We start from the raw sequence: 26,971 nt of genomic DNA, 5'->3' as shown, positions 1-26,971 counted from the left end.
CGGAACGATAAAATCAATTATCAAAGGTATCAATGTCTTGCCTTGACCCGAATGCTAGTACCAAATATCGGGATAAGAAACGTGAAAATATTATTCCAAATATTAACATTATTTCCTCTTTATTTTCAGACGGAACTTGATCCTGAAGTAAGTGTGACACCGTTACCTGGTCAAGATGAACAATCTGACCAAATGAATTTGACAGTATACTTCTAGCAGTTGCTTTATCAGCAGTCCAGTCTACTGCTGTCTTCCCTAGTCGCATGCAACCGAGTTCGTCTCCCGAATACAACAACGAATCATTTCTTTTTCGAAAGAACTAGCTCAGTATTCTGTATTTCATATCACTGACGAAGAAAAAGAAACTTTTCTAAATCAGAATTGGGGGAGCTGAAAGCAAATGCCTGCAACAGAAAAAAAGACCAAAGATTTTATTTTGTGTGTGATGTTGAATTGTGAATAAATCAGTGAATTTGTGATATTTACCACAAAACTAATTCCTATGTGAAGTTGTAATTATTACTATTACGTGTTGTTACTACCTGTATGAAAACAGTGAATAGTATATTGCGCCATGAATCGTGGTGACTCCTGCTACAATACTTTCCTAAATTGTGTGATTCGAGTGTGATTTTTTTGTACGGGAAAGAGTGAATGTGATTTACTTTTACATGAGACTTTGTCATTTGTACAGAAATATGTTTTGTATGTTAAATTGTTAAAAAGATAATAAGGTAAAAAGACTATATTTTTCTAATGTGACTAATACAAAAAAATATGAACATCGATAGAGAAATGGTGCAATATGTATGTATAGATTAGTCTATTCTGTTGTATAGAACTATGGAAGCTAATAATATCGGTTTAGCGATATTGTAGAATGCAGATAAGGTGCAGAAGGTATCTATATATATATCCGAAATCATCATTATTTTGTTAGAATAAATGTGAGATAACAGTGTAAAAATAATATTTGGAATCTAAATGAACATGAAGTGAAATATTTTGTTTTTACCTGAAAGTTCAGTTTTTCAAAAATAATAAGAAACAAAGCGTAAAATAAAATATTTCCACTTTTTAAAGGTTTTCGTACATTTTATTGGAATATGGCTGAAAGTAAGCATAAAATAACTTTGCTGAAAATGAATCCTGTTGAATTACCTGTCTTCCTAATTTTACTATCTGTTTGACATATCACTGCGAAACATATGTCTATAGCCAAAACTATGTTTTAAGCTCTCTCATGACTAAGCGGTTAGCATACATGCCTTTTGGTGTGGGAGATCTGGGTTCAATTCCCGGCGGGAGCTCATGTGATTCGGATCCTGCGTTAAGTTGTAGGTCCATGTCTCATGTAGCCTCGCTGCTGAAAGAGATGCTAAAACTCAAAATCAAACCAAATCAAACTATCAGTGTCGTGTAACTCGTCCGTTCGTATAAACCACTCGTTTTTGAATCAAAAATCCAATATTTCAATCAAAATTTTTCTTGCAGTCCTTATATCTGGAGAACTACATGTAGTGTAGCCAAACCCAAACTATCACTTAAATCAGTATGATCTTATTCCGTAAAAAATACGGAAACTCAATTTAGGGGCTGTTCAAAAATTTTGTAGTTCCTAATCCAAAAACTAATTATTGGCTAAGATCTCAATCTTTTGATGCATTTTTTTGAATCAGTCCTAAAATTCTTGGCCAAGATCGCAATCTTTTGATCCATTTTCTTAGCATTCCCAAAATTCTTGTTTGTGGAATAAGATTGTTAAAACAAACTTTAGGGCAAGTTACTTTTAAAATTTGTTACGTCATACAAAAAGTAACTAATTACAGTTAATTAAAATGATATCCCTTTAAAAATGCAGTGGCTTCTTGAAATTAAACGAGAGACTTATTCAAATGTTTTCTTAAGCGTGCTGAAGATTTCTTTTACAATTGAGAAAGTTGTACATGTCACAATTTTAGTTTTTGAGTGATGATGCCTCTTCTAGTATTTTACGTTTTCTAATTAATGAAAATAATGATGAAACAAAATACGTGTTTTTTAATTCATACTTTTAACTGATTTAATTTTGTCATAGATTCTAATTGTCACATGTTCCAGTTCGTGTTTATACAATGATGTATGTAAGCTGGGAAGTTCTATGGTCCAAATTTAGATTTCAAATTTTTGATTATTATTTGAAGAGTTAACAAGTATAGGGTATTACGTACCGATACATGTTTAGTTCATTTTACTCTGAAGATACTTTATTGTTTATATATAATGGTATTATTGAGCAAATTATGGAGGTCTTACCAATCAACTAATGTTAAAATACACAGAACAGAAATTAACAACCAATTTCGTCCATGGTATTCAGGACAAATATAACTTAAACAACTCATGTCTTTTTCATCTTTATATACTTTTTTGTTTTATTTCCATGTATATATCATCAGCTGTGAGGCTGCCTAGAACTAGACCTATTGTTTAAAATTGGATCTGAACTACTGTAGACGGGAATCGAGTCCAGGAACTCGACTATCAAAGGCATGTACTCTGGCCATTAGACTATGATTGAGAACTTATTTGAACACTAAATACAACGAAGAAAACACATATTTCCAGATTTCTTTCTAAACATCTTTCCTGTAAAAGGATGGAAATTCGTAAGAAAATAAATAAATAAATAAATAAATAAATAAGTAAACGTGAAACTAGACATAACATGTGAGTGATCAATCAAGACGTCAGATACAAAAACGCTGAAACGGATAGTAAGGTCGTCTAAGGTAGAAGGACAAAACATACTGAAGACTAAGATGGTCTCTGGTTGTAAAGCATCAAAACTGTTATGGTAACATACAGAGAGTGAAAAAGTAATTGACTGGACCACGATTCGAACCCAGGATCTCCTGCATACCATGATGATGCGTTAACCACTACACAATCCAGTGGCCTTCCCAGAATAGCCAAACACGCTCTCACTCCTGTAGTTGGTGCTCTCCTCGCACACTACATGGCTTGTACCACATGGTAACGCGTAGTGGTTAACGCATCGGCACGGTATGCTGGAGATCCCTGGTTCGAGTCTTGGTCCAGTCAATCATTTTCTCATTCTTTGTACGTTATTGAATTCTTACCTACAGAGGATTTGGTGTAAAATCGATTGTTTCCTCCTTTTATGAACATAGTATTTATGGAGTTTCTTTTTAAGAAATCAAGTTCAGCGGTTATTTTGATGTTTACTTCCATATTCGTGTTTGAAATATTCATTTAAAAAATAAAAAATAAAAGGTGCAGAAAACTTATTTAAGTTAACACACAATTTCAATCAGACTTCTACATATTTCTGACGATTCTAATGTAAGCCATGGACTACATACTCTACTTCAAGCAGACTTTTTTCTTTTTTTCATTTCAATACCTCTAATTAATAACAAAATTAAAATTTTGTTCTGAATAAAAGAAACTTTAATTTATTTTTAAAAGTATGTATGTTGTTAGGTACATATTTTAAAAGTTTGTGAGGAAAGCTTTAATGTTATCAAAGTAAACTGTAAATAATTATTGTGGTAAAAACTGAAACGTTTTATTGGCATATTGAACGAAATGAGAAAGAAACACATGACATATGAAAATTTGAGTTTTCACAGAGTAATTACTAAAGAATTAATTGGAATAAAAAATTAGTGATAAAAGTTTCAGGTAAAGTCGAAGATTGTATTTTATTACGATATTCCATCTTAATACAAGTAACTGCGTTTTAGACAAAACATTTACAGTCTTCTAAAATGGGTCTGAAACTTAATACATAGAGCTACATTTTACAAAATTTTTGTTTAGAAATAGTTGGTACGAGGGCTATTCAGAAAGTAACAGACGTTTTGAAATTTTAAAAAAGAAAACATTGTACAAATCAAATTGTATTATATAGAATTGAAAGGTACAGTCTTAAGCTATTTTTCCACATAACCGCCAGGCACTTATACTGTGGCACAAGTTTGTCAATACCGTCGCAGTAGAAACCTGACGCCTGCGATTTCAAGCACTGCCTTACACCGGCATGCAATTTGGCGTCAGTATAAAACCATTGTGTAGAGAACCATGTTTTCATCACTGGGAAGAGGTGGTAGTCGCTTGGCGCCAAATCCAGGCTCTATGATGGGTGATTGAATACCTCCCATCTAAAACCATTCAAGAGCTCGGGTACGCTTGGCCGTGTATGGACATGCTCACTCGGCCTTCACTCATTATTCCATGCCCGCACACTTCACACGGTTGGCGATGGATTTTAATTGGCTTGTGGTTTTTTGCCAACAAAAACCTAATCACAGAACGTATCTCACAAGAGGCATGATTTTCTATTGCAGCGCACATTGTAACAGATCACAGAAAGCATAGTAATAGGGTCACAGTCCTGACGCTATACAACTGGATGCGTGCTGAGTAGGGCAACGTTCTGACAGCAAGATGGCGACTCTAGGCCCATCCACTACCACGATAGGCTAAAACTTCTCCCACTTTCTGGATAGCCCTCGTATAAACTAGATAAGAATCTTTTCTTCTTTCTTAAACTTGTGAAGTAATGCACTTGGCTTGTAATGTGCAAATATGGTTTATCAGCTATGTTGTCTTCATGACATTGAGCTTTCAACCTTAATATCTTTCACTTTTAATTCAGAGATTTTTTCTTCCTTTTCATATGACCTATTCTTCAGTTCTAAAAACCATTCAACAAATCAAGGTACAGTAGACTCCCGAGTATCCGGTCTAATGTGATGGAAGGGCAGGCCAGATAACAAAAAAGCCGGATAGGCCGGAGTTCTATGAACTCATTTCTTTGCCCCACTAATACCAGAAGACAAAGTTTTTATACCAAAACTCACTGTTATAATACAGTATGTATTTTCTAATTTCTTATTTGGCTCTGTGCTGGATGTTTGTAAAAGTTTATGTACTGCACTGCACGTTTCAAGTATTTACTAGATAAAACGTAAGTTAAAGAATATGTACAGTATATGTAAACTGTTTACAGTTTAATATAAATTCTGTAATGCCTAACTTAAATGCAGGAAACATAAACAGAAAATTAACGTAAATCGTAGGCCTAATTTTTAAGAAAATTGACTCAAACTGATTTTACAGTACACAGATATGAATAGGTAGCTCTAAGATAAGAATCGAAACTTACAGTTTTTAGTTTTTGAAAAAGTCCTTAATAGATGACTGCTTCTGCATTTTAGCTCTCTTCCGCGACACAATGTCCCTCCACTTACACAAATAGATAATATCAGCTGGCGTCACTTTGTCCTGCTGATTGATATACTGCAACGGTGCCTCAATCGTCTTGAGCCCTTCCGGATGTGAGATGGAGTTTTTCCTGTCATTTAATTACTATAAAAGTAAACTAGACCGGATAGTACGGAGCCCGGATACTTGGGAGTCTTCTATAGTTTTGACATGACATGGTAGTTTTGTTGTTAGAGAAATTGTTTTGATGTATTAGAGAAATGAAAATACCAGACAAATTATCCAATTCTAATTACAAAAAATATCCAATTCTAATTTTAGGCCTGAAACACTTTTGAATATTATTCAAAGCTTGAGTGTTACCTAAGTATATATTTTAGCAGTACCTCTTCTTTAAAAAGGGCTAATGTTTTCCTTTTATTTCTTTGGTGAAAATTTTTCAGTAGATTTTGCTTGGGTTCGAACCTTGTACCATTGAGTCAAAATACCACGTGACCAATAGAAACTAAATGTTTTACTGCTTTTAAGGACATACTTAAACAAAGAGAGTTGTTTAAGTCTTATTGCGGCATTTGCAGCTTTTCACGAGTATCATTTGGAACATATTTATCTATATGTTCTGACGAACAAGAAGAGAATATACAGTATATAGAGCTTTTTCTCTACACAGAAAATTATAGATATATTTTTAAAAGTACCGAAGACGAAATAAGTGTTTCAAACATTATGTATTTGCATCAATTTGTATTCTACTAAGATTTTTGAAGTAAAGTAATGTTTGAAATTGTGGTAAGAAATTATAATACATCTGTATTTGTTTCTTTTCTTTTTTTAGTGGATAGGTAGCGGAGAAGAAACTGCCATAACATCAGTGCTTTTTTGTAACCAGTTTTTTGTTTTAGTTTGGTTGAAGATATTATGGTGGTCCACATGAAATATATATGGTCATATACCAGTACTTAAGTTGTTATACTACATTACTTACATTTACAGGAGGACATGATTTAGTCAGTTCTTCGACGCGCTGCTAATGTTATATTAATTTTAATGTGGTATATGGATATGGCGATGATCTTCAAATCTCTAACATCTATTCCTTACTCATTTCTCAACCTCAACTTAACATCGCCTTCTCACATCTTAATCTCTATCCCTTCGTCTCTCGTAACCTGAGCTTAATTACGTGGAGATAGCGTATTTGTTTCTGTCATTATCGAACTGAGTGCACCAACCTCACATCTATTTCTATGACATAATATTTGCACTATATATATATAGGGTGATACAAATAATTGTCAGAATATTTTGGGAATAGTTTCCTCATATCAAAATCAGTAAAAAAGTTCATATGGCACTGTGGTGAGAAGTGCATAGTTTCTTTGCTTCTTTGCTATAGGGTACCAAAAACATGAAAAAGTGAAGTTTAAAAGTCCATAGTTCCACTACTATAGGACCGATCGTAGTCGAGTCAAGACATCACTGAGGAACTAGTATGTGAACTATCCAAATATCCATTTTTCAGAACCTCCGGTATTTTCAAGATCATTTTTAGAGAGGCTTTTAGGAGTACTTGTTCACTCTCCACCTATTTCTCTAAAAATTGGCGTGCAAGTATTAGAGCATTCTTAAACATGGATATTTGAATAGTTCACATACCATTTCCTCAGTGATATCTTGACCCGATTACGATAGGTCTCACAGTAGTGCAACTATGAACCTGTCTCCCGTTTTCGACATCCTATAACTCCGAAACTATCCAGTTTTGAGCACAGGTCCATATGAATTTTTTTCTTATTTTGGTGTGAGGAATCTGGGCTCAAAATATTGTGAAACATTTTTGTAACACCCTGTATATTTATCCAAAAATTTCAGTTGGTGATGTGTGCCCTCTATAATCCCTCATTACACTACGCACTTCAGCAATTGATGTCTTCACAAGCGCCATCATCTTAACTCTTCTGTTTGGAGAGTATGACAAATGTATGCATTCAAAGAAATACTATCTAAAGAACATAAATTGTAAGGCAAAAATCAACTATTTTATACTTGGCTGGAAATTATAAGAAAATAGGAATTATCATAGTTGTTTGAAATGTTATCTTACGTATTGAACCTCCAACAGAGATTGGGAACTGAAAAAATTTAGAAAATGTGCAAAATCAACTTCATTTTTCATCATACTCTACTTCACATCATCCCATGAATTGTAAACTATAACATTGAAGGTAAATAATATTGAGCTTGAATCCGTTTTTATTTATACACAATGTGTCGGTTAAATACAAAATTACATTTGATTGTAACAACTTATCTATATTTATCTCAGTTACTTTAAATTTTGCTTCCTAAAAATTCCTGGCACTGAAGATTTCGCTTCTCTACTCATGCCTTATTCACGGAGGACAAAAATAGGAGAAAGATCAGTAAAAATGTCAATGAAATATGCAAGAAGAGACTCGCTGCGAACTCAGTGAAGATATGCATTGTCAATTGTGTTTGTTACTTGTCAATTGCTGTTATGGAATTCTTGGAAGTGTATTGAATTTTTAGGAAACTGAACTAAAAAAAAAAATTCTGAGCGTGTTTGCACATTATGTGAAGTCATCTATGTTTAATTTGGACTTACTGTATATACTTATATATATACAGTATATATATTATATTGGGAGCTTCAAAACAACTCCGACAACGTTTCGGAGGTGATTCCTGACACCAAGATTAGACAAAAAGTGTAGACCAACCTGGGTGCACAAATGCTTCCTTTTTCGGAGTTGTAGGCTGCCGAAAACATGAAAAAAAATGAATTTTAAAGGTCTATAGCTCCTACTAACTATGGGGCCTACCGTAGTCGGGTCAAGACCTCAAAAATACATGTTTCTGAATCCTAAGGTACTCACGCAACAATTTTTATAGAGGAAGTTTGGCTACGAGCATTTAATTTGCAGTACTCACCAACTACCTTTACAAAAATGGTTGCGGAAGTACCGCAAGATTGTAAAACTTGGATATTTGGATAGGGCACATACTAGTTCCTAAGTGATGTCTTGACCCGACTACGGTAGGTTCCATAGTTTTGGAGCTATGGACCTTTAAAGTTCACTTTTTCATGTTTTCTGACAGCCCATAACTCCGAAAGGAACATTTGTGCGCCAAGATTGGTCTATACTTTTTTTTTGTCTAATCTTGGTGTCAGGAATCCCACCCCAACCATTGTCGGTGTTCTTTTGAAACACCCTGTGTATAATTCTGTTAAATATTCATGAACTCTTTTCTCTTCGACATATTTCGATTATGTTTATGAGAAATTAGTGCAATTCTAATTGTTTCTGTTTACTGTTCTAACTTTGTTTGGAATTTCAAAAATTGTGTGGCTTCTTTATAAGTTACCATTGTATGATAGAAAAAAGGTCACACAACCTGGATTGAATTTAAAGAAATAGATATTCTTACACAAATTGTTTGTGGAACTGTTTTAAAGTATTGTAAATAATCTGCTTTGATATGAAGGCATTTCTTGTTTCCTACGTATTTTCTGAATGCTGTTGTAGGTAGCAATCAGAAAAAGGCATCAGAGTAAAACAAAAGCATATAAGTTGCTGTAAATAAATGAAAAATTTAAATATATATTACTGAAAAACATATTGCTTAAAGAATAATTGTGATTAAAATGCTTAAAAAAGAGAATACATTTTTAATGTATTTATGTTTAAATTGTATAGACAATAAGTTTGTATATTTGTACAAATGGATGATTTATTCGAATAAAAATCGAATATATTTCAAATTTGAGTAATTTTTTAATTCTCTTCTAGTAATATTACATAGTTCATACAAATATATATTATATTCTTTTTGAGTGAATTAAATCTATACATAGCTTATATGTACGCAGTAATCTGTCATATGGTGGAGAACTTTAAACTCATTGAAAGCTGGTTGTAACTAAAGGCAACATTCTATCCAGAGAAATAATTCCTGAGAGGATATATTTTGACGAAATACAGGGTGGCTCGTAATTATATATATGGTGTTTCAAAGACTGCGGTAAAAAAACTAGTAACATAAGTTGAACATAGGCACATTAGTCTCATACCTTTCCTTACAAGAATTTTAGCTTCTGTTCTCCATGGTATGGTCTACCGATACACCATACAAATCGATACATGCATGGAGACGAAGAGTAACGTGTCACAAGCAGTTTGAGAGACCCATACTGGTATCTTGTGGAACTCTTCTGTGATAGCTTCCTGTAATTCGACCAAATTGCGCATGTGATGTTGATACATTCCATAAGGGAAAGTCACGTGGTGTCAAATCGGGAGACTAGGCACTCCCCATACCCACTTCGACCGATCCAGCGTGGTTCGGGAATGGTTTCGTTAAGCCCCACCGGTTCTAAGTCCAGCGACCGTTGTTTCCACTCTCATGATATACAGTTGCCATATCGAAACTTTTTGTCCAGAATTACAAATACTACAGTCAGTCAAATATCATATACATAATTACGGGCCACCCTGTACAAGTTTTGATTATAACTCAGGAAATAGTTTCATTCACAACAAGGCCAGTGCATTTTTCGCCTTTATTTTGTGTTAGATGATCTTTAACACAAGAAACACAAAATCTCTCGTCCTGTAAGCCACTTTACACTACGAGTAATATGCCGCCATTACACTCACCAACAACAACTGAACTAAACTAATTTTACATAGAGGTGCTAGGGGTAGAAATATTTATTTCTTACATCTATCAGCTTTACACTGCAAGATATGACATGAAACCCAACAATGAGAACAAAAGAAAGTATAAACTCATAATCAACAGACTTACAATTAACTAAAATGAATTCTGTGAATTGTAGACTTGATAATTTAGGGAGGCTTTCTTACCTAATTTTTGTCTAAAGATAAAACTAGTTTTGAAACAAATAATTAAATATGGATATGAAGTGTTAATGTAGAACTTAAGAAATTTAAGTTATAAGGCATTCTATAGTTCTATTTTAAAATTATGTAAATTATTAATTCTTCTAAGCCGAAATGAATTTCAGTTATAGTTCTTTCGTGTAGATGTCTGATTTATACACCGTGTTTCAAAAAGAATGACCTGATTTTGGACTGTAATAATTATGGGATATAGGACATACCGCCAAGGAAGTGAGTGTTGTTTGAATGGGCGTGAACTAGAGTTTCAGAAAATCACCGTTACATGTCAGTCAATGCGTTTTTCTCAGTTTGCAGTTAGTCAGAAGTAAGATGGCTTCTGCTCAACAGAAGGCGTTTTGTGTGCTGCAATTTACAAAGACTGAGTCAGTGATTTCGGTCCAGCTTGCTTTTCGTCGGTGTTCTGGCATTGACCCGCCTGTATCCCAAAAACATTCGTCGTTGGTATTGCCAATTTGAAGAGACAGGATGTTTGTGCAAAGATAAGAGTCCAAATTGGCCTTGCACTTCCGATGAAATGGTGGAATTCAGATATCGTCTTGATGTTGTTCGTGCTGCTGCTGGTAGACACATAGAGCATTTGTATTAGAATAACTAAAACTTGAAGATTTTGTGAGCATTTTGCAATGTATCCCATTTTTGTAGTATGTTTTTATCAATACATATGGACTTTTGAAATCAGGTCATTCTTTTTGAAACACCCTGCATTTTAAAACCACGAAGAGGAAACGATTATTATGACAAAAAATATGTGGAAATTTTAAAAAAAATGACTTAAAACTAACAAGTGATGACAGGCTTGAATTTCTTTCTGTAAGTTATTATGAAAGAATAAAAATTACGAACTGTCTCAATGAATAAACGTACATAATTTAACTACTAGAGGAAGATGCATTAGTCCAGAATAAATATCTCACTTAAAAGTTATTCTTTGTAGCATTCGTTGTTTCTCCTGTAGCTTTCGCTTCTAAATATTTTGCGATAGAGTCACTTCAAGGCTGAGATTAAATTATGCTTTACTGTTGCTTGTTGAATTCACTAATTCTTCCTGCCATGTCTGTTTTATCATGTCTGATCCCTTCTCACCAATCATGACGATCACAGCAAAAGGGTTACCACTTGTCACATGAGGAAATATGGAAGCATCTATCACTCTTAGATTGGGTATTCCATACACTTGCAGTTGAGAATTTACAACAGCATCAGGATCTGATCTTGGGCCCATTTTACAACTTCCACTTGGGTGATCATCTGGGGATGCACCTATTTTCACTGCGCATGCCCAATATTCGTCGCTTCCAAATTCAAAGTCCGCACATGCAGGAACATTCAAATTCATTTGCATATCCAAAGCTTTCATGGCATTTGTTTCACTAAACTTTATAATAAATTTCACTCCTTCGACTAAAGCATCAACATCTCTAGAATCCGAAAGATATTTGGGATCAATAACTGGATGGTCAAGGGGGTCTGAACTTCGAAGTCGGAGGGTTCCTTTACTTTTGGTATGCAAAGCCGCGGCACCAAAACCAACATACCTCCGTCCGCATTGTGATAATGATCCATCGGAGCACTCCTCAGAGGAACCTGTTCTAGAACAACTAGCCACATAACCACTGAACTTAATTTGCAAATCGGGATAATCAGGATCTGAGTACTTGGAAGCAATAAGAGCAGATACTGGAGATATTCCGGTACAAGCTAACGGCCCAGATTGATTTTGAATATATTCATTCAGAGTTTCATTAGTTAATGTTGTATAATCTGTTTCATTTATCGTACCGCCCATATAATAAGCAATACTATCGTGCAAGTTATTTCCAACTGGAAGATTTTGTATAACTTCAATACCAATTTCTTCTAAATGTTCCTGAGGGCCAATTCCTGAAAGAAGAAGAAGTTTTGGAGAATTTATTGACCCACCTGACACTATGACTTCTTTCCTGGCGTTCACAGTGAATGTTTCACCATCTTTAAGGTATTGAACTCCAGTTGCTTGTTTAGTGGAAGGGTCTATTATGATTTTAGTGGCTAAAGCGTTGATTACTACATTTAAATTATTTCTATTCCGAACAGGCCTAAGGAAAGCTTTAGCCATTGAATATCTTTGACCATTTCTGGTAGCTGCTTGGGTTACTCCGAAGCCCACTCCCTTTTTTCCATTCAAATCGAGGTCTGTTTCATATCCTAGCTCTTCACCAGCTTTGAAGAATGAATTTAGATGCGGTAGCTCATAATGGAAGCGTTCTATTGGAAGATAACCTCCAACACCATGATATTCTGGATCAACGATATCCATATTACCATTGTCTTCAGATTTCAGAAAATATGGAAGAACCTCCTCATAGGACCAGCCTTCAACCCCAGCTTCTGTCCATGATTCATAATCTTTTTGATTTCCTCGAAGGTAAACCATGTAATTAAATACCCCAGAACCACCGAGAACTTTACCCCGAGCCCATGAACATCTTCCTCCACTATTTTGACACATAGTTTCTTGCGGTTCAGTTGTATAATTCCAGTCATATAATGTATGGAAAACCTTTCCTACCATAGATGGAACTTGTGCCACTGTTGGCTCATGACCACCAGCTTCCAAAAGTAAAACACTCCATTCTGGCACTTCACTTAATCTATTGGCTACAACTGATCCTGCGACGCCAGCGCCAACGACGATAAAATCGTATTCCGTAGCAGGTTGTTCGACAGTTGCTACTCTGTTACAAGGGTCCACAAGTGCACATTGTGATAGCAATAACATCTCAAAGAATAGCATAAAAGATGACGAACCAGATCCGCAGGAACTTCCCAAAATAGATGGTTCTTGAAAGGAACATGTACAGTCTGCCATTTTGGGTGATGGCTGCACTTCTTGAAAAAGCTCTGTAAGAAAAAAAATTTTAAGTTACTTTGATTTTTAAATGAAACTCCTGCGTTTTTATGTTCCTGTTCAAAAGAATCTGGACCATAATAAATAAGAAAATAGTAGAAAGATATTCTTTCGGGAAATGTTTAAAGTACTAAACGATACCTGTTGGTTGTGTGAATTATATTCGAACATGGTACATGGATAGATTATTTGTCAGATTGTGAACTCAATTTCGAATTCTCATTTTCCAAAGGGGTATTTGTGTTGTTCTTGCTTATGTTTAAAGAGGCGAAACCAGAGTGTACCACACTTATTTTCTTCATCTCTTTCAATCACAATTAATAACTGATTTATCTATGACAGCACCAAAACTATAGTCTTTTAAATTGCAACTTTAAAGAAATCAATGATAGTATTTGTAGATATAGAAAAGCTTTTGACAACGTAGATTGGAATACCATGTTCAGAGCGTTGAAGAATCTGAAAGTGGATTACAGAGGCAGAAGATAATATACCAACTTTATAGGAACCAGACAACTGTTATAGGAAGGGATCAGAAGGAAGCAAGAATAAGTAAAGGAGTAAGGCAAGGAAGTGTACTTTCACCTCTCCTGTTCAAGGTCTATATAGAAGAGGCTATGAAAGAATTCTTTGACAAAAAAGAGAAAGGCGTAAAAGTAAATGGCCAGGTTTTCAGCACAATAAGGTTTGCTGATCACATGACACTGATAATGGAGAACGAAAAAACTTCCAGGAAGCCAAGGGCGCCCATGTTGTGGTTTCCAAGGGGGGCAAGTATAAGCGACGTTTCAAAAATAGTTTCAAATTTTGCTGTAACTAATGTAAAAATTCTATTGGATTTTCGATATTCTGAAGTACAATTTCCTCTAGGGGGCGAGCGCCCCATCTTGCCCCCCTGATGGGCGACCTTGCAGGAAGCACTTTCAAACTGGAACGACCAACTGGAAAAAGCATGAAAAATAAAGATAAATAAGAAGAAAACCAAAGTGCACAAAAGCAGGACATGAAGGGGCAAACGTATGGCTAGAAGAAGAGAAAATCGAAGACGCTAAGACGTTCCTCTATTTGGGAAGTCTAATATCCTCGGACGGAAGAAATGAAAAAGACGTAAGTTTCAGAATATCGCAGGCTAAACAAGCATTCAATAGGAAAAGAGAACTGCTAACATCAAGAAATGTGTCGTTAGATCTTCAAAACCTATTTATTAAGACCCTGGTATGGAGCGTGACGATTTACGGATCAGAGACCGTGGACATTGAGAAAAGCTGAAATATCCAAGCTGGAAGCATTTGAAATATGGTGTTGGCGTAGAATGCTGCACGTATCATAGACCGAAAGGGAAAGGAATGAAGACGTACTAAAGAAAGCTAATGAAGGACTATAGATCATGAAGATAATAGGATAAATTAAAAACAGCATGCTTGGTCATCTTATTCGATACTCCGATGGGATCAACGTGTTGATAGAGGGAAAGGCAGAAGGAAAACCAGGAAGACCAAGGATAGAATATCTAGATGCAGTTACGAAGAGACCCTATCAAATTATAAAATAGCTCTACCAAGAGAGAGAAAAGTTTTAATATTTCCATGTTGCCCATCAATCTAAGGTTGAGGAGAGAAAGAAGAAGACATATTTTAAAAATTTGTTAATGCAGAAAGTGAAAATATACAATTTGTAAATTCGAAACTGATAAAACGTTTCCCACAAAACATTCCGGAAAAAAATTGAAAGATTGGGTATCAAGAACAAATAGTTCAAATGCAATAGAATGAAACATCTCAATTACCGATACCAAAGGGAACTAGATATTTGTCTGTAAATGAGAAATGTCCTTTACAGAGAGATTACACAAATCTAGATTACTTGCAGCTCAAGTGGTAGTTATACAGGGTGGATATAAAGTTTCTCCCTGATAACAAACATTAATAACAACCATCACTGGAAACATCGCTCCTATGATACTTCAAGATTTTGCCACAGCATTTACTGCCATCTACTGCAGCTGACCGCAGCGCGACTGTCATTTGTTTAAAAATGGCGTCAGCACAAGAGAAATCCAAGCGTATGTTGTGATATAATGAAACAAAATCTCCTGTCACAGTTCAACGAACATCCAGGAGAGAGTATGGACAGCAGCCACCAGATGTTAAGAGCATAAAAGAATGGTATAGTAAGTTTATTGCAACAGGAAGTGTGTTAGATCGGAATAGAAGCGGTAGACCGAGTGTTACCGAGGAACATGTGGAAGCTGTTCGTGTTGCTTTAACCCGAAGCCCACGGAAGTCCTTGCGTTGCGCATCACATGAACTGGACACCTCGAAGTCAACTGTGTTAAAAATTTTTCAGAAACGCTTGAAGTTATACACATATAAGGTGCAGATTGTTCATGTGTTAACACAAGAAGACCGTCCCCATCGCGCAAGTTCCGCATGTGACATCGCATAGATGTCTTGAGGGCAACTAATGGAGCACGTGGAAATTCTCTAAATCAGGTACAAAACGTTTTGAGTTTTCCTATTATTTGGTGTAAACCACATTCATCTATCATTCTCAGTTTTCTTGTTATTAATGTTTGTTATCAGGGAGAGACTTTACGTCCACCCTGTATACAGTATATAGTATTCTTAAATTTAAATAAAAATTTGTTATTTGATAAAAATAAATTTGTTATAAAAATAAATATGGACTAATATCAAAATGCTGCATTTAGTGTTTGAACTACTGGTGGAGTGAGTGGAAATCCCCATCGGTAAATAGATGAAAGTATAACCGGAGAATGTATTAGAAGGCAGTGTTTCTTCCAGACATGAATTTTTGGGGGGCACTCGCCCCCAGGAGAAGACCAAAATAATACGTATATAATGTAATAATAAATAGTACTAACAGTACTCCTCGGAATACTAAGTGAGCCCTCCGGAACATTTTTTTCTGAAAGAACGACTGTTTGAAGGGGAATGTATTATAAGTGATGATGTTGATAATTTTATTTTTGTAAGCACATGGCATATTTCTATGTTTACTGACTTATTAGAAGAATCAATAAAAACATGCAAGATTATAATTAAATACCAAAAATGTAAAGACTAAATAATCATGACGTCGTATGAATTTATTGGGGAAAATTTGGAAGAGTTGACTGTCGTGTAATGCTGCTAACACTAGTTTTTGATCGAATTTTGCTTATAAGTACTGGATCAATTGAAGCGATCAATTGAAGACTCATTTTCAAACTGCAGAATCTTTTTTCCTTTGCTATATGAGCTGAGCATAACTTCTGTCCCTTATGAAGATGTTACTACGAAAAGGAAGTGTGCCCGTGTTCGTATCTGAAAGTTCCCGTAAAATTGTTGAAGGGAAAGGTAGTATGACCATATCTGAGAGTTCCCGTAAAATTATAGGTAAAGAAAGTGTACCCGTGTCTATAAAAGTTATTGGAAGTAAAGCAAGTGTGCCCGTGTCCGTAAAATTGTTGCAGTTAAAGGAAATGTGTCCGTGTCCGTAAAAATTATTGGAGGTACTCGTGTTTGTAAAGTTGTTTGAGTTAAAGAAAGTATGTCCATGTCCGTAAAATTGTTGGAGTTGAAGGAAGTATGTCCGTGTCCGTAAACATATTGGAGGTAGTGTACCCGTGTCCGTAAAATTGTTGGAGTTAAAGAAAGTATATCCGTGTCTGTAAAATTGTTGGAGGTTAAGGAAATGTGTCCGTATCCGTAAAAATCATGGAGGTAAAGAAAATGTATAATAGAAAATATCTGAGAGTGTCCATAAAAGTTGTTTAGATAAAGGAAGTGTGTCCGTGTCTGTATCTGAGAGTGTCCGTAAAAGGGAAGGTTCTCTTCCATTATAATACACATATTTTTGCCGGGACAAAATATTTTGTCTGTACTCTGGAGGTGTCCGATAAAGAGAGTTTCACTATATTTGTGCTGCAAATAGTCCTGCTTCAGCTACAATTCATCATCATAATTTATCGTCATGGTATGCTTTATATTGTCTCTATATGTAGGATATAAAGTTCAAAAATATGATGCAAGGTAACTGAAAGTTTGTCGTCACAGGAACCAATTCTATTCTACCAACGAATCACTGTATACTTCACTTCAATCCAACTTTATATTATCTTGGCCCACTGAACCCAGTAAGGAAGCAGGTCTAAGGTAAGTCTAACTAGTAAGATTGCCGTTCGTTTTACTTGATAGACTTAACCTTAGAGATTCTCTCTATGTATGACTTTGGCATGTATAAATTTTAAGTTATGCTTCAAGTCTAGGTAACCTTCAATAACTTTATACGCTTAGACCCAGTGGTCGAAGTGAGACGGTATGTGGTGGTGAATGACGGAGTCTATTGGTCTGAGTGATGATCATTTGGTTTAATGGATAGGGTTCTCAAGTGAAAGAGTTCCGTATTTTTTTTTAATTTTGCCTTAAAGAATTTCGTCGAATCACTTCGATTTATTTTATTATCTAAATAAATATTTATCTACCCTGATAAGACTAGTAGTTTTCATTTGAGAATATAACAATCCATATACGTATTTGATGGAAGTTTTAATAATTTGATTGTGGTTTAAATTGTGAGTTGGTACCCTAGAGAGCCGAAACAGACTGGAAGGAAGAAACCACAACAAATTTTATAAGTCCAATGCTATAATTTCAGCAAAGGTTATATACAGGGCCGGCTCTAGCATATGTGCAACACGTGCATTTGTACAGGGCGACAAGTTTCGAGGGGCGGAAAAATCATAACTATGTTATTAAAATAACTATTTTTTATTGGTAAAGGGGTAGTTAAGTTTACTAAGCTGACTTATTTGAATACTGCATTTATAAATCATGTTTAGGTCGTATTAGTTTCAGGTCACATGCATATTACTAAAGCAAATGATCAAACAAATCCCAGCATGAATTGCTTGATTGTTGTCATATACAAGAACTCAATTCTTTAACAATAACGAACATCTGTTCCATTTAGTTAATTATCACAGTTTTAATACGCAAACTACTTTTGTCTTTGTCACAAACAAGTTTTTCTTTATCATTGAAGGTAATAAGTTTTTTCTTTTGAAATTAAAAGATGTAGAAAGAAAATCAAGAAATAAAAATGGAAGAATTAGTTGCACTGGAATTACAAACTGATATATTGAAATGAAAGTTTTGAGTTTTACGTCCCATGATTAGGCTAAAGGAGACGGTGATGATGAGAGATGAATGAAATTGTGCAATGAAGAAAGTGGGAGGAAACGGGAGAACCCCGAGAAATCCCACACACACTATAAAGTTTGTCCACTATAAAGTTCACTTGGTGGGAGCAGGGATTGAACCCGGGACCCCAAGCACCAGAGGTGAACGCTCTACCACTGAGCCACCGCGGCCCCATATTGAGATTGAATCTCGATATTGAATTCCATAAAAAGGATTACCATCTTTCCTCTGCAGGTATATTTGCTTTATATTTCAGTAAAATACTAGATTATTATTTTGAAAGAAACAGACACAATGTGATTGTATTTGTAGTGTTTAGACCTTTCTGAGTGCAAGTGCACTTTCTCTCCTTTTCATTGTTCATGATGGGGTAGCATAATTAAAATCGTAGCTTTTAAGATTTGTTCTTTCTGGAGAAAGGAGGAGTTGGAGGGCAAATGATACCATTGCGCAGGCCAGCAAATTGCCTAGTGACGGCCCTGCTCCTGCGACCATTCTCAGACCCCGAAAACTTTGTTTTTTCTTTACTTAAATATACGTATGTCCATAAAATAACAAATCGAGAAGTTATTATTGATTGTTTTCTTCCGAACAAATATAAAATAAATAATTAAATAAAGGGTTTAGTTATGGGGCAGAATAGAGAACCCAATTTAATTTTTACTTTTTTACTTGCAGTCCATTATCTCACCAAGAAGAGATGATAGCATTTTTTCTTCTTATCTGTTATTTTGGGAGATTTCTGTCCTTCTTGGCTAGGCAAGAATTTCTTGCATTGCTGAAGGAAGGATGGATTTAGTCATTTCATGTTTCTTGACTTGAAATTTTAAATATTTTGCCGGAAGCAGTAGTCAATTTATTGTGCAAATTTGGTATTTTCTTCTCTTTTACTGAAAGTTCCAGCCGAGTTTGTCATCCACAACTACATATACCTTATATTTACTTGATATAACTATGTATTTATTTTGAAATTTTCAAATTTTCAGAAGCTATTAAAATAACATTAAACTGTGTCAATTATTCAATGCGTTTCAAATGTTTTTGTCTTATGCTACTCATTAGGTAAAATCTTATATCATAATAATAAAGTGTGTTTGGAAAAAGCAACTCAGTTTTGTACGCACGCATGCATGCACATGCACTGTTTCTTTTGTCTGCCGTTAGAAAGCGCTAGTATCAAAGATGGGGACCAGTGAGCAGAAAGCTTTTTGTGTTTTTCATTTTGCAAAGACTGAATCTGTAGTTACAGTGCAATATACTTTCCGTATTAAGCTCAATTGCAATCTACCAGGTGATAATAACATCCGTAGATGGTATCATCAGTTTGGAAACACCGAAAGAGTACGGGACGACCAAGGATGACTGCAGAACGAGTGAGAGACAATTCAGAAGGCTAATTGTGAATTAGCAATTCCAGTGACGTCTTGTGTAAACAATTTTAAGGTAATTGAGGAATTTAGGAAAGAGAATTGAAGCTGTTATTGCATCAATTACTCCAAACACACATATCAAGGTTTGGGAAGAAGCCGCCTATCGAATCGATGTGTACTATGTCACGGTTAGTGCTGACATTGGACATTTGTAGCAAAAACACTTTGAGTTGCAGTTTCATTTAATGTATTAAAATAAAATCTTAAGTTTTACGTCCCGCGATTATGCCGGTTAGGCTAAAGGAGACGATGATGATGAGTGAAATGGTCAAGTGAGAAAGTGGGAGAACCCCGAGAAAACCCATGAGCACGGTGTTTGTCCACCACAAAGTCCACACGGCGCGAGCTGGGATCGAACCAGGGACCCCAAGCACCGGAGGTGAACACTCTACCACTGAGCCACCGCGCCCCCATCTAATGTATTAGTTATAATTGTACATTACATGTAATTAATACTACAGAGCCTTTCAATCCCGTTATTCGTTTTGAAACACCTAAGATGAGCTTATCTTAGGTCTCCCCCGAATTATCTCAGTCCCCCGTTTCAATGCTCTGACTACAGCTTAAGTCTTCCTCTTCCTTTCAAGTAGCTCTCCAATTGTCATCACCACGCTGAGTGAACATTGCACTACGATGTCATCTGACTTTCCCCAGTCGTCACCTACTTAAGAACTGGCTAGATACTATATTGCTTAGATTTGTTAACCCAACGGACACCGATGGATCAAATCGTCTAAACTTGATGAAAATAGTAATACAAGTAGTGTGGTGTATACATTAAAATACTGATTAATTAGTTTAAAAAAACTATATTAATTGAATCAGTTAATGCAAAAAGGACTTCAGTCAAACTTAGTTTTGAGAAAAATAAGAAAAACCATTACAGTTTTGAAACTATAAAATCAAAATAATCTATTTTTTTTATCGTGAACCATTGTTATGCTCGTTGCCGTGGTAAAAAAAAAAAAAAGTTTCCATTGTGGACTGAAGCCTTTCTTGCATGCAAATTATAGACGAAGCCCTGTATGCATGTAATTTTATTTAGTTATTTTTTGCTCTTTATTAAAACACAAAGCAGCGGTGTTTTTTTTTTTTTTTTTACCAGGTTCTAGGCGTTGCAGGTCTACCAACTGAATGGGACGCAATCAGTAGCTATTGCTACAAATATATAAAACAAATTTAATTCTCCATGCAGAAAGGGCTTCAGTCACTGACTAAAACTCATTCTGCCTACAATAATCGAAATTGACATCTTATCTTATTAATTTTATTATTTTAACTATAAATTTTATTATTTTAACTATATATAAAACTAAATGCCGTGTAACGTGGGTTCCTGTCACCACGGCATGGCGCGTCCTCAGGTTGCGGATCGAGGAGAAGGCCTTTAGATATAGAGGTTAGCTGCGAATATACTGAATAAGCAGTCGCGCACAGCCGACTAGAAGTGGTTTTCCAGCTTGGGGGTTTGGGTAGGGCTAACAACCTCATCCTGTATAAAAAAAAAAAAAAAGCACTTGTTCAGAAATATTCATAAAAGCCTCGGACAAGGACTGATAACTTGGCACGACATCAGCAAAAGAAAATTGACGAGATTTGGAACATGGAATATTAGGAGTCTTTATAGGGCAGGCACGTTAAAATCCGTAACGAGAGAGTTAGAGAAATATAGGATGGACGTAGTAGGAGTTCAGGAAGTTAGGTGAGAAGGAAATGGATTTGTGAATTCCGGAAATTTTACGTTCTTTTACGGGGAAGGAAATAAAAATCACCAGTTAGGAACAGGGTTTTTCTGTCATAAACGTATATTACCAGCAATTAAACGGGCTGAATTTGGTACTGACAGACTTTCTTTTATTACTCTTAAGGGACGGTGGTGTGATATTATTGTTTTAAATGTACATGCCCCAACTGAAGATAAAGATGACAATATAAAAGACAATTTTTACGAAGAAGTGGAACGGATATTTGACCAACTCCGCGATACCATATGAAAATTCTATTAGGGGATTTCAATGCGAAGGTAGGACGAGAGGATATTATAGGGAACGAAAGTCTGCATAAGGAAAGTAATGACAACGGTGTTAGACTCGTGAACTTTGCAACATCCAAAAACCTAACCATGAAGAGTACAAAATTCCCACATCACGACATTCATAAATACACTTGGACATCATCAGACGGGAAAACACATAATCAAATTGATCACGTTTTAGTAGATAGAAGAAGGCAATCTAGTATAATTGATGTCGTTGAATAAAGGTAATATTCATTGTTCGAAAACGGAGAGATTTAATTTAAAGAAATTAGAAGAGAGCCAGGTAAGAGAGAAATACCAGATTGAAGTTTAGAATAGATTCTCGGCTTTAGAAGATTCGGAGTGCACTAGTGTTGAGGATACCTGGATTGAAATTAGAGATAGCATTAAAATTTCAGCAAAAGAAAAATTGGGACACGCGGAAATACGTAGGAACAAACCATGGTTCGACCAGGAATGCATAAAACTAGCAGAGAAGAGAAAACAGACAAAATTACGCTGGCTACAAAATCTGAATGAAATAACTACACAAAATTTCGCAGATATCAGGCGGGAAACTTCCAAAACTTTTAGAACAAAGAATCGCGATTTTCTGGAAGCTAAAATTAAGGAACTTGAAGATAATAGTAAAAATAAAAACACCCGGGACACGTATAAGGGAATCAACGAATATAAGAAAGGCTATCAACCTCGTGCTTATATATTAAAGAAATCTCACGGTACAGTTCTCACTGACACGGATAGCATCTTAAATAGATGGAAAGATTTCTTTGACGATTTGCTTAACACGCAACCAAAAACTAGTGTGCGTGGAGAAAAGGAGATACACACCGCAGAACCGTATATTCCAGAACCCAACCGAATAGAAGTAGAAACCGCTATAAAGAAATTAGAAAAACACAAATCTCCGGGTGTAGATGAAATTCCGGCTGAGTTAAGTTTAGCTGGAGGCGAAAAATTGTGGAACAAGATAAACAAACTCATTCTCCTTATCTGGAGCAAGGAAGAATTGCCACAAGAGTGGAAAGAATCAACCATTGTTCCAATTCACAAAAAAGGCGACAAAACTGACTGTAATAATTATCGAGGCATTTCTCTTCTGTCAACATCCTATAAAATCCTTTCAAATATTCTATTAACAAGACTGACCCCATACGCAGATGAAATTATTGGAGATTATCAGTGCGGATTTAGACGAAATCGATCAACTATCGACCAAATATTTACCATTCGCCAAATACTCGAAAAAAAGTGGGAATACAATACCCCGGTACATCAATTATTTATTGATTTTAGAAAGGCGTACGACTCGGTTAGGAGAGAAACATTATACAACGTTCTTACAGAATTTGGAATACCGAGAAAGCTAATTAGATTAATTAAGATATGTTTAAATTAATCCCAAAGTAAAGTCCGGATAGGAAAATTTTTGTCCACGAGCTTTCACGACGAAAATGGCATGAAACAAGGAGATGCGTTGTCGCCATTATTATTTAACTTCGTTCTGGAATACGCCATAAGGAAAATCAAAGATAGCAACCAGGGCCTAGAGTTGAACGGTATTCACCAGATTATGGCATATGCTGATGATGTAAATTTAATAGGTGATGATAGGAGAACAATAGGAATAAATGCAGAGATCTTATTAAACGCTTGCAGAGACATGGGTCTAGAAGTAAATGCAGAGAATACTAAATACATGGAAGTGCGTCGGGACCGGAATACAGCAAATTATGGACGCGTTAAAATATTAAATAATAGTTTTGATAAAGTGGATACTTTCAAATATCTAGGATCAATATTAACAGAGGAAAATCATATTCAGGAAGAAATTAAATATCGACTAAAATCAGGGAATTCGTGTTACTATTCGGTTCAAAATCTCTTGTCGTCGCAAATTCTGTCGAGGAATTTGAAGCTTAAAATATACAAAACGATAATAATGCCTGTTGTTTTGTATGGATGCGAAACATGGTCACTTACTCTGAGGGAAGAACATAGACTGAAAGTATTTGAGAACAAGATCCTGAGACGAATATTCGGACCCAAGAGGAACGGGAATGGGGAATGGCGGAAACTTCATAACGAGGAACTACATAATTTATGCGGTTTACCCAACATTGTTAGGGTCGTGAAGTCTAGGAGGCTTAGGTGGGCGGGTCATGTAACTAGAATGGGAGAAAGTAGAAAAGCTTTCAAAGTCTTGACTGGAAGACCAATCGGAAAACGACCATTAGGAAGACTTAGGCGCAGATGGGAGGACAATATTAAGATGGATCTCGCAGAGATTGGAATACAAAGTAGAAACTGGATGCAGTTAGCTAAGGATAGAAGTCAGTGGAGAGCTTTTGTGAACGCAGCATTGAATCTCCGGGTTCCATAGGCCATCGAGTTAGTTAGTTATAAAACTACATGAGCTGACATAAATTATTGAGCACTTCCTGTAGGGCTACAATAATTAAATTTGGCATGATTGTAGCTTTCCGAGACTAACCGACAGGAGAATTGCCAAAAGTGTATATTTTTAACTTTTAGGGGTCTAAAGAGGGGATGAAGAATTTCCCCATGTTATTTAAATGGGCCTTTTTTTGGGGGTTATAATCTCATATTTTAGGTACTTGAAATTAGAATAGAAACTTGAAATTCGGTATGCTTATACGTTTTCGTTAGCATTAACTAAGTAAATTGCTAAAATTAAAAATTTCCAACTGTAGAGTGGTTTTATAGGGAACTGAAAATCTGTCCCATGTTATTTATATGGAACATCTACACCCCAAAATGTTTAGGCACTTCCGGCAGGATTATAATGATGAAATTTGGCATGATTGTAGCCTTCCGGGACTAACCTACAGGAAAATTGCCAAACGTGAATACTTTTAGTTTTTAAGGGGTCTAAAGGGGAGATGAAGAAATTCCCATGTTATTTAAATGAACGTTTTCTTGGGTTACAAAATCTTATCTTTTAGATAGTTGAAATAGGAAAAAAACTTGAAATTTTGTACAATTGTTGATTTAAGAGGTGTGAGGCCGTAAGCCGAGTAAACGTGAGGGTTAGGGGGCTAGGCCCCCAGCTGTGCCAAATTCAGGAAATGTAATTAAAGAGCAAATGCAGAAAATTTATTATTGATGCAAAGGCTGATACCTAAGAGATGCGAGGTCGTAGGCCGAGCAAACGTGGGAGTCTGGGGGCGGATCCCCCAGTCGCCAAAGGCTAGTCTGTTTATAAAATGTTAGACCAACGAAACTCAACCTGTTTATGCATAGAAACATAGGTGTACCCAATAGGAACAAAAATCCAATGTTAACTCAATTTGGCCACTTTGGTGACTAAAGCCCTTTTTGCATGAACTAATTCGATTAAATGGTTTACTGAAGAAATTCACTATATTTAAAAACAAACAACAAGATGTTTTGGTAGAAACGCTTAAAATTCTTACCTAGTTTTCGTTCCAAATAATAGTTGCTGCAGAATAGTGCAAGAAGACTTCAAGAAATCAATGTTGCTCGAAGAAAAGAACCAACAACTACTAAAAAATAATACGCAGTACTATAATATATGACTTCATTGGGAAATCTTAAATCATTTAATTATCTGAGACAAAGATGTACTAATATCTCAAAGTACAATTGTTTATTTACGTTTTTAAAACCGTATTGTTTTGTTATTTTTATAAGCTGACAGTTAGTTGCAAAATAATCTACTAATACGTACTTCCTTTGAATCTGTTTTTCTTTCCACAATTGCTGCTTGAGGTGTCAATGAACCACTCGTTTAATAGTAACAATTAAACATCCCGTGTAAACTAATTGTGCTTTCATTGCTATATTTCGTAATTTCGCAATAATTAATGTAATACAATAAATAAGGTACTCTTTAGATATGAATTATCGCTGGATATCAATGCAGTGTGGGATTATACTAAGAAGAGGATTTTGCAATATATTTTTTTGTTTAATTTTACAAGGAAAATTCGTTGAAAAAGTCTTTGTTTAATCTTTTTTTTTAATGTTTATTAGGTACACAGCTTGATAACAGCTAGATAACAAAGGTGAAATTGATTCTTTACACAATCCATTCATTCATGTATTCCAAAATTCAGTAGACGAATGTTCAATTGTAGTAATGATTTGCCGGACTACCCGAAGAGAGTTACGTCCTCTGTAGGGTAAGAGATTCAGAAATACTGTTGCATTCAAGAGCAAACAATAGATGAGATATGAGTGGTTAAGGAAAACATCTTTATTTACAATCAGTTTATAGGTGATTATGATCTTTAACCATAATTATTAGTAAGGTGCAATAGTTACAGATACGGTTTGCTACTGAGATGATAAAGAAGTATTAAAGGTGGTTGGAAGCAGATGAAATGAAGTGCAGACTACAACAGATAGATTCTGTTAATATGACAAATGAGTGTTATCTTCTCGCCTAGGGCAGACGCTAGGCATTAACGAAGACAATGGTGCCCTGGACAGGGACAAGGGATTACGGTGCATAACTATGATGGCTGGACGTGACGAAGATGAACATCTGTAGAGTATGGTTCGTATTCGTAATATAGAATGTCAGGGTGGTCTGCAGGAATAGTGTAGCGGCACAGAGTAAACAGTAATGGAAACGGATATGGTGAGTGTCTTGACCTTCGGGAGAATACGTTGAATAGCCTGAAACTTTGATGCCTGTAGCTAAAGTCCTTCTGGATCGGTCCGAGAACTTATCATGCATCATGTTTTATTCGTTTCAATTGATTCAAAAATGCTATAAACAAATCAGATATCTGAGCAGAAACTTAAAGAAATTTGTGAAATTCTTCAACAGAAATCCCTTTCTCTGGACTTCGGCATCTAACGTTACAACAGGAAGTACCGAAAATTTTTAGATTGCTTGCTAAAAATGCTCTGTTTTATTACAAACAAGTTGGGGAAGTTTTGAAAATATCGAATGAATTAATCAAAAGAAAATACGTATTCAAGGAAAAGAAAAAATCATTTTCATATATTATATTTCAGGTTGAAACACTGCTCCTGATCGATATGAGAATATGACAAAGGTGAACAGGGTATCGTATTTTACGGACTATAAGACGGACCTTAATTTTTGAGCAATTAAAAAAAGTACCGTAAGATTTTTTTACCATTTTTATTATTAGATTGCACATTTAGCGGGGAACAATGTTTCGTCGTAAGTGGTTTGGCGCTGCCATCGATTTTCGAGTGTGACGTCATGGGTTGTC

At 35.5% G+C, this 26,971-nt stretch overlaps 1 protein-coding gene and 1 pseudogene across 3 annotated transcripts in view; one reads left to right on the top strand and one right to left on the bottom strand.

Moving 5' to 3' along the window:
* Cad96Cb (protocadherin Fat 4-like Cad96Ca) overlaps window positions 1–8,976 on the top strand; it is a 316,068-nt gene extending 307,092 nt beyond the window's left edge. For both annotated transcript variants that reach the window (XM_081769855.1, XM_081769853.1), the window contains exon 19: window positions 130–8,976. In XM_081769855.1, the coding sequence (XP_081625981.1) occupies window positions 130–216 (87 nt within the window). In that variant the 3' untranslated portion in view covers window positions 217–8,976. The remainder of the gene's footprint in view (window positions 1–129) is intronic.
* Window positions 8,977–10,238: 1,262 nt separating this feature from the next.
* LOC145692028 (glucose dehydrogenase [FAD, quinone] pseudogene) lies at window positions 10,239–25,298 on the bottom strand (annotated as a pseudogene). Its single transcript, XR_014132611.1, has 2 exons — window positions 25,175–25,298; window positions 10,239–13,058 (listed from the first exon to the last, which is right to left on the bottom strand). The product of XR_014132611.1 is annotated as a glucose dehydrogenase [FAD, quinone] pseudogene (transcript).
* Between the last annotated feature and the right edge of the window lie 1,673 nt (window positions 25,299–26,971).

This window comes from Thermobia domestica, chromosome 8, assembly GCF_964235325.1.
Source record: "Thermobia domestica chromosome 8, izTheDome1.hap1.1, whole genome shotgun sequence".
NCBI classification, from domain to species: Eukaryota; Metazoa; Arthropoda; class Insecta; order Zygentoma; family Lepismatidae; genus Thermobia; species Thermobia domestica.
The sequence above is the reverse complement of the archived record's forward strand: the minus strand, read 5'-3'. Positions and strand labels throughout refer to the sequence as shown.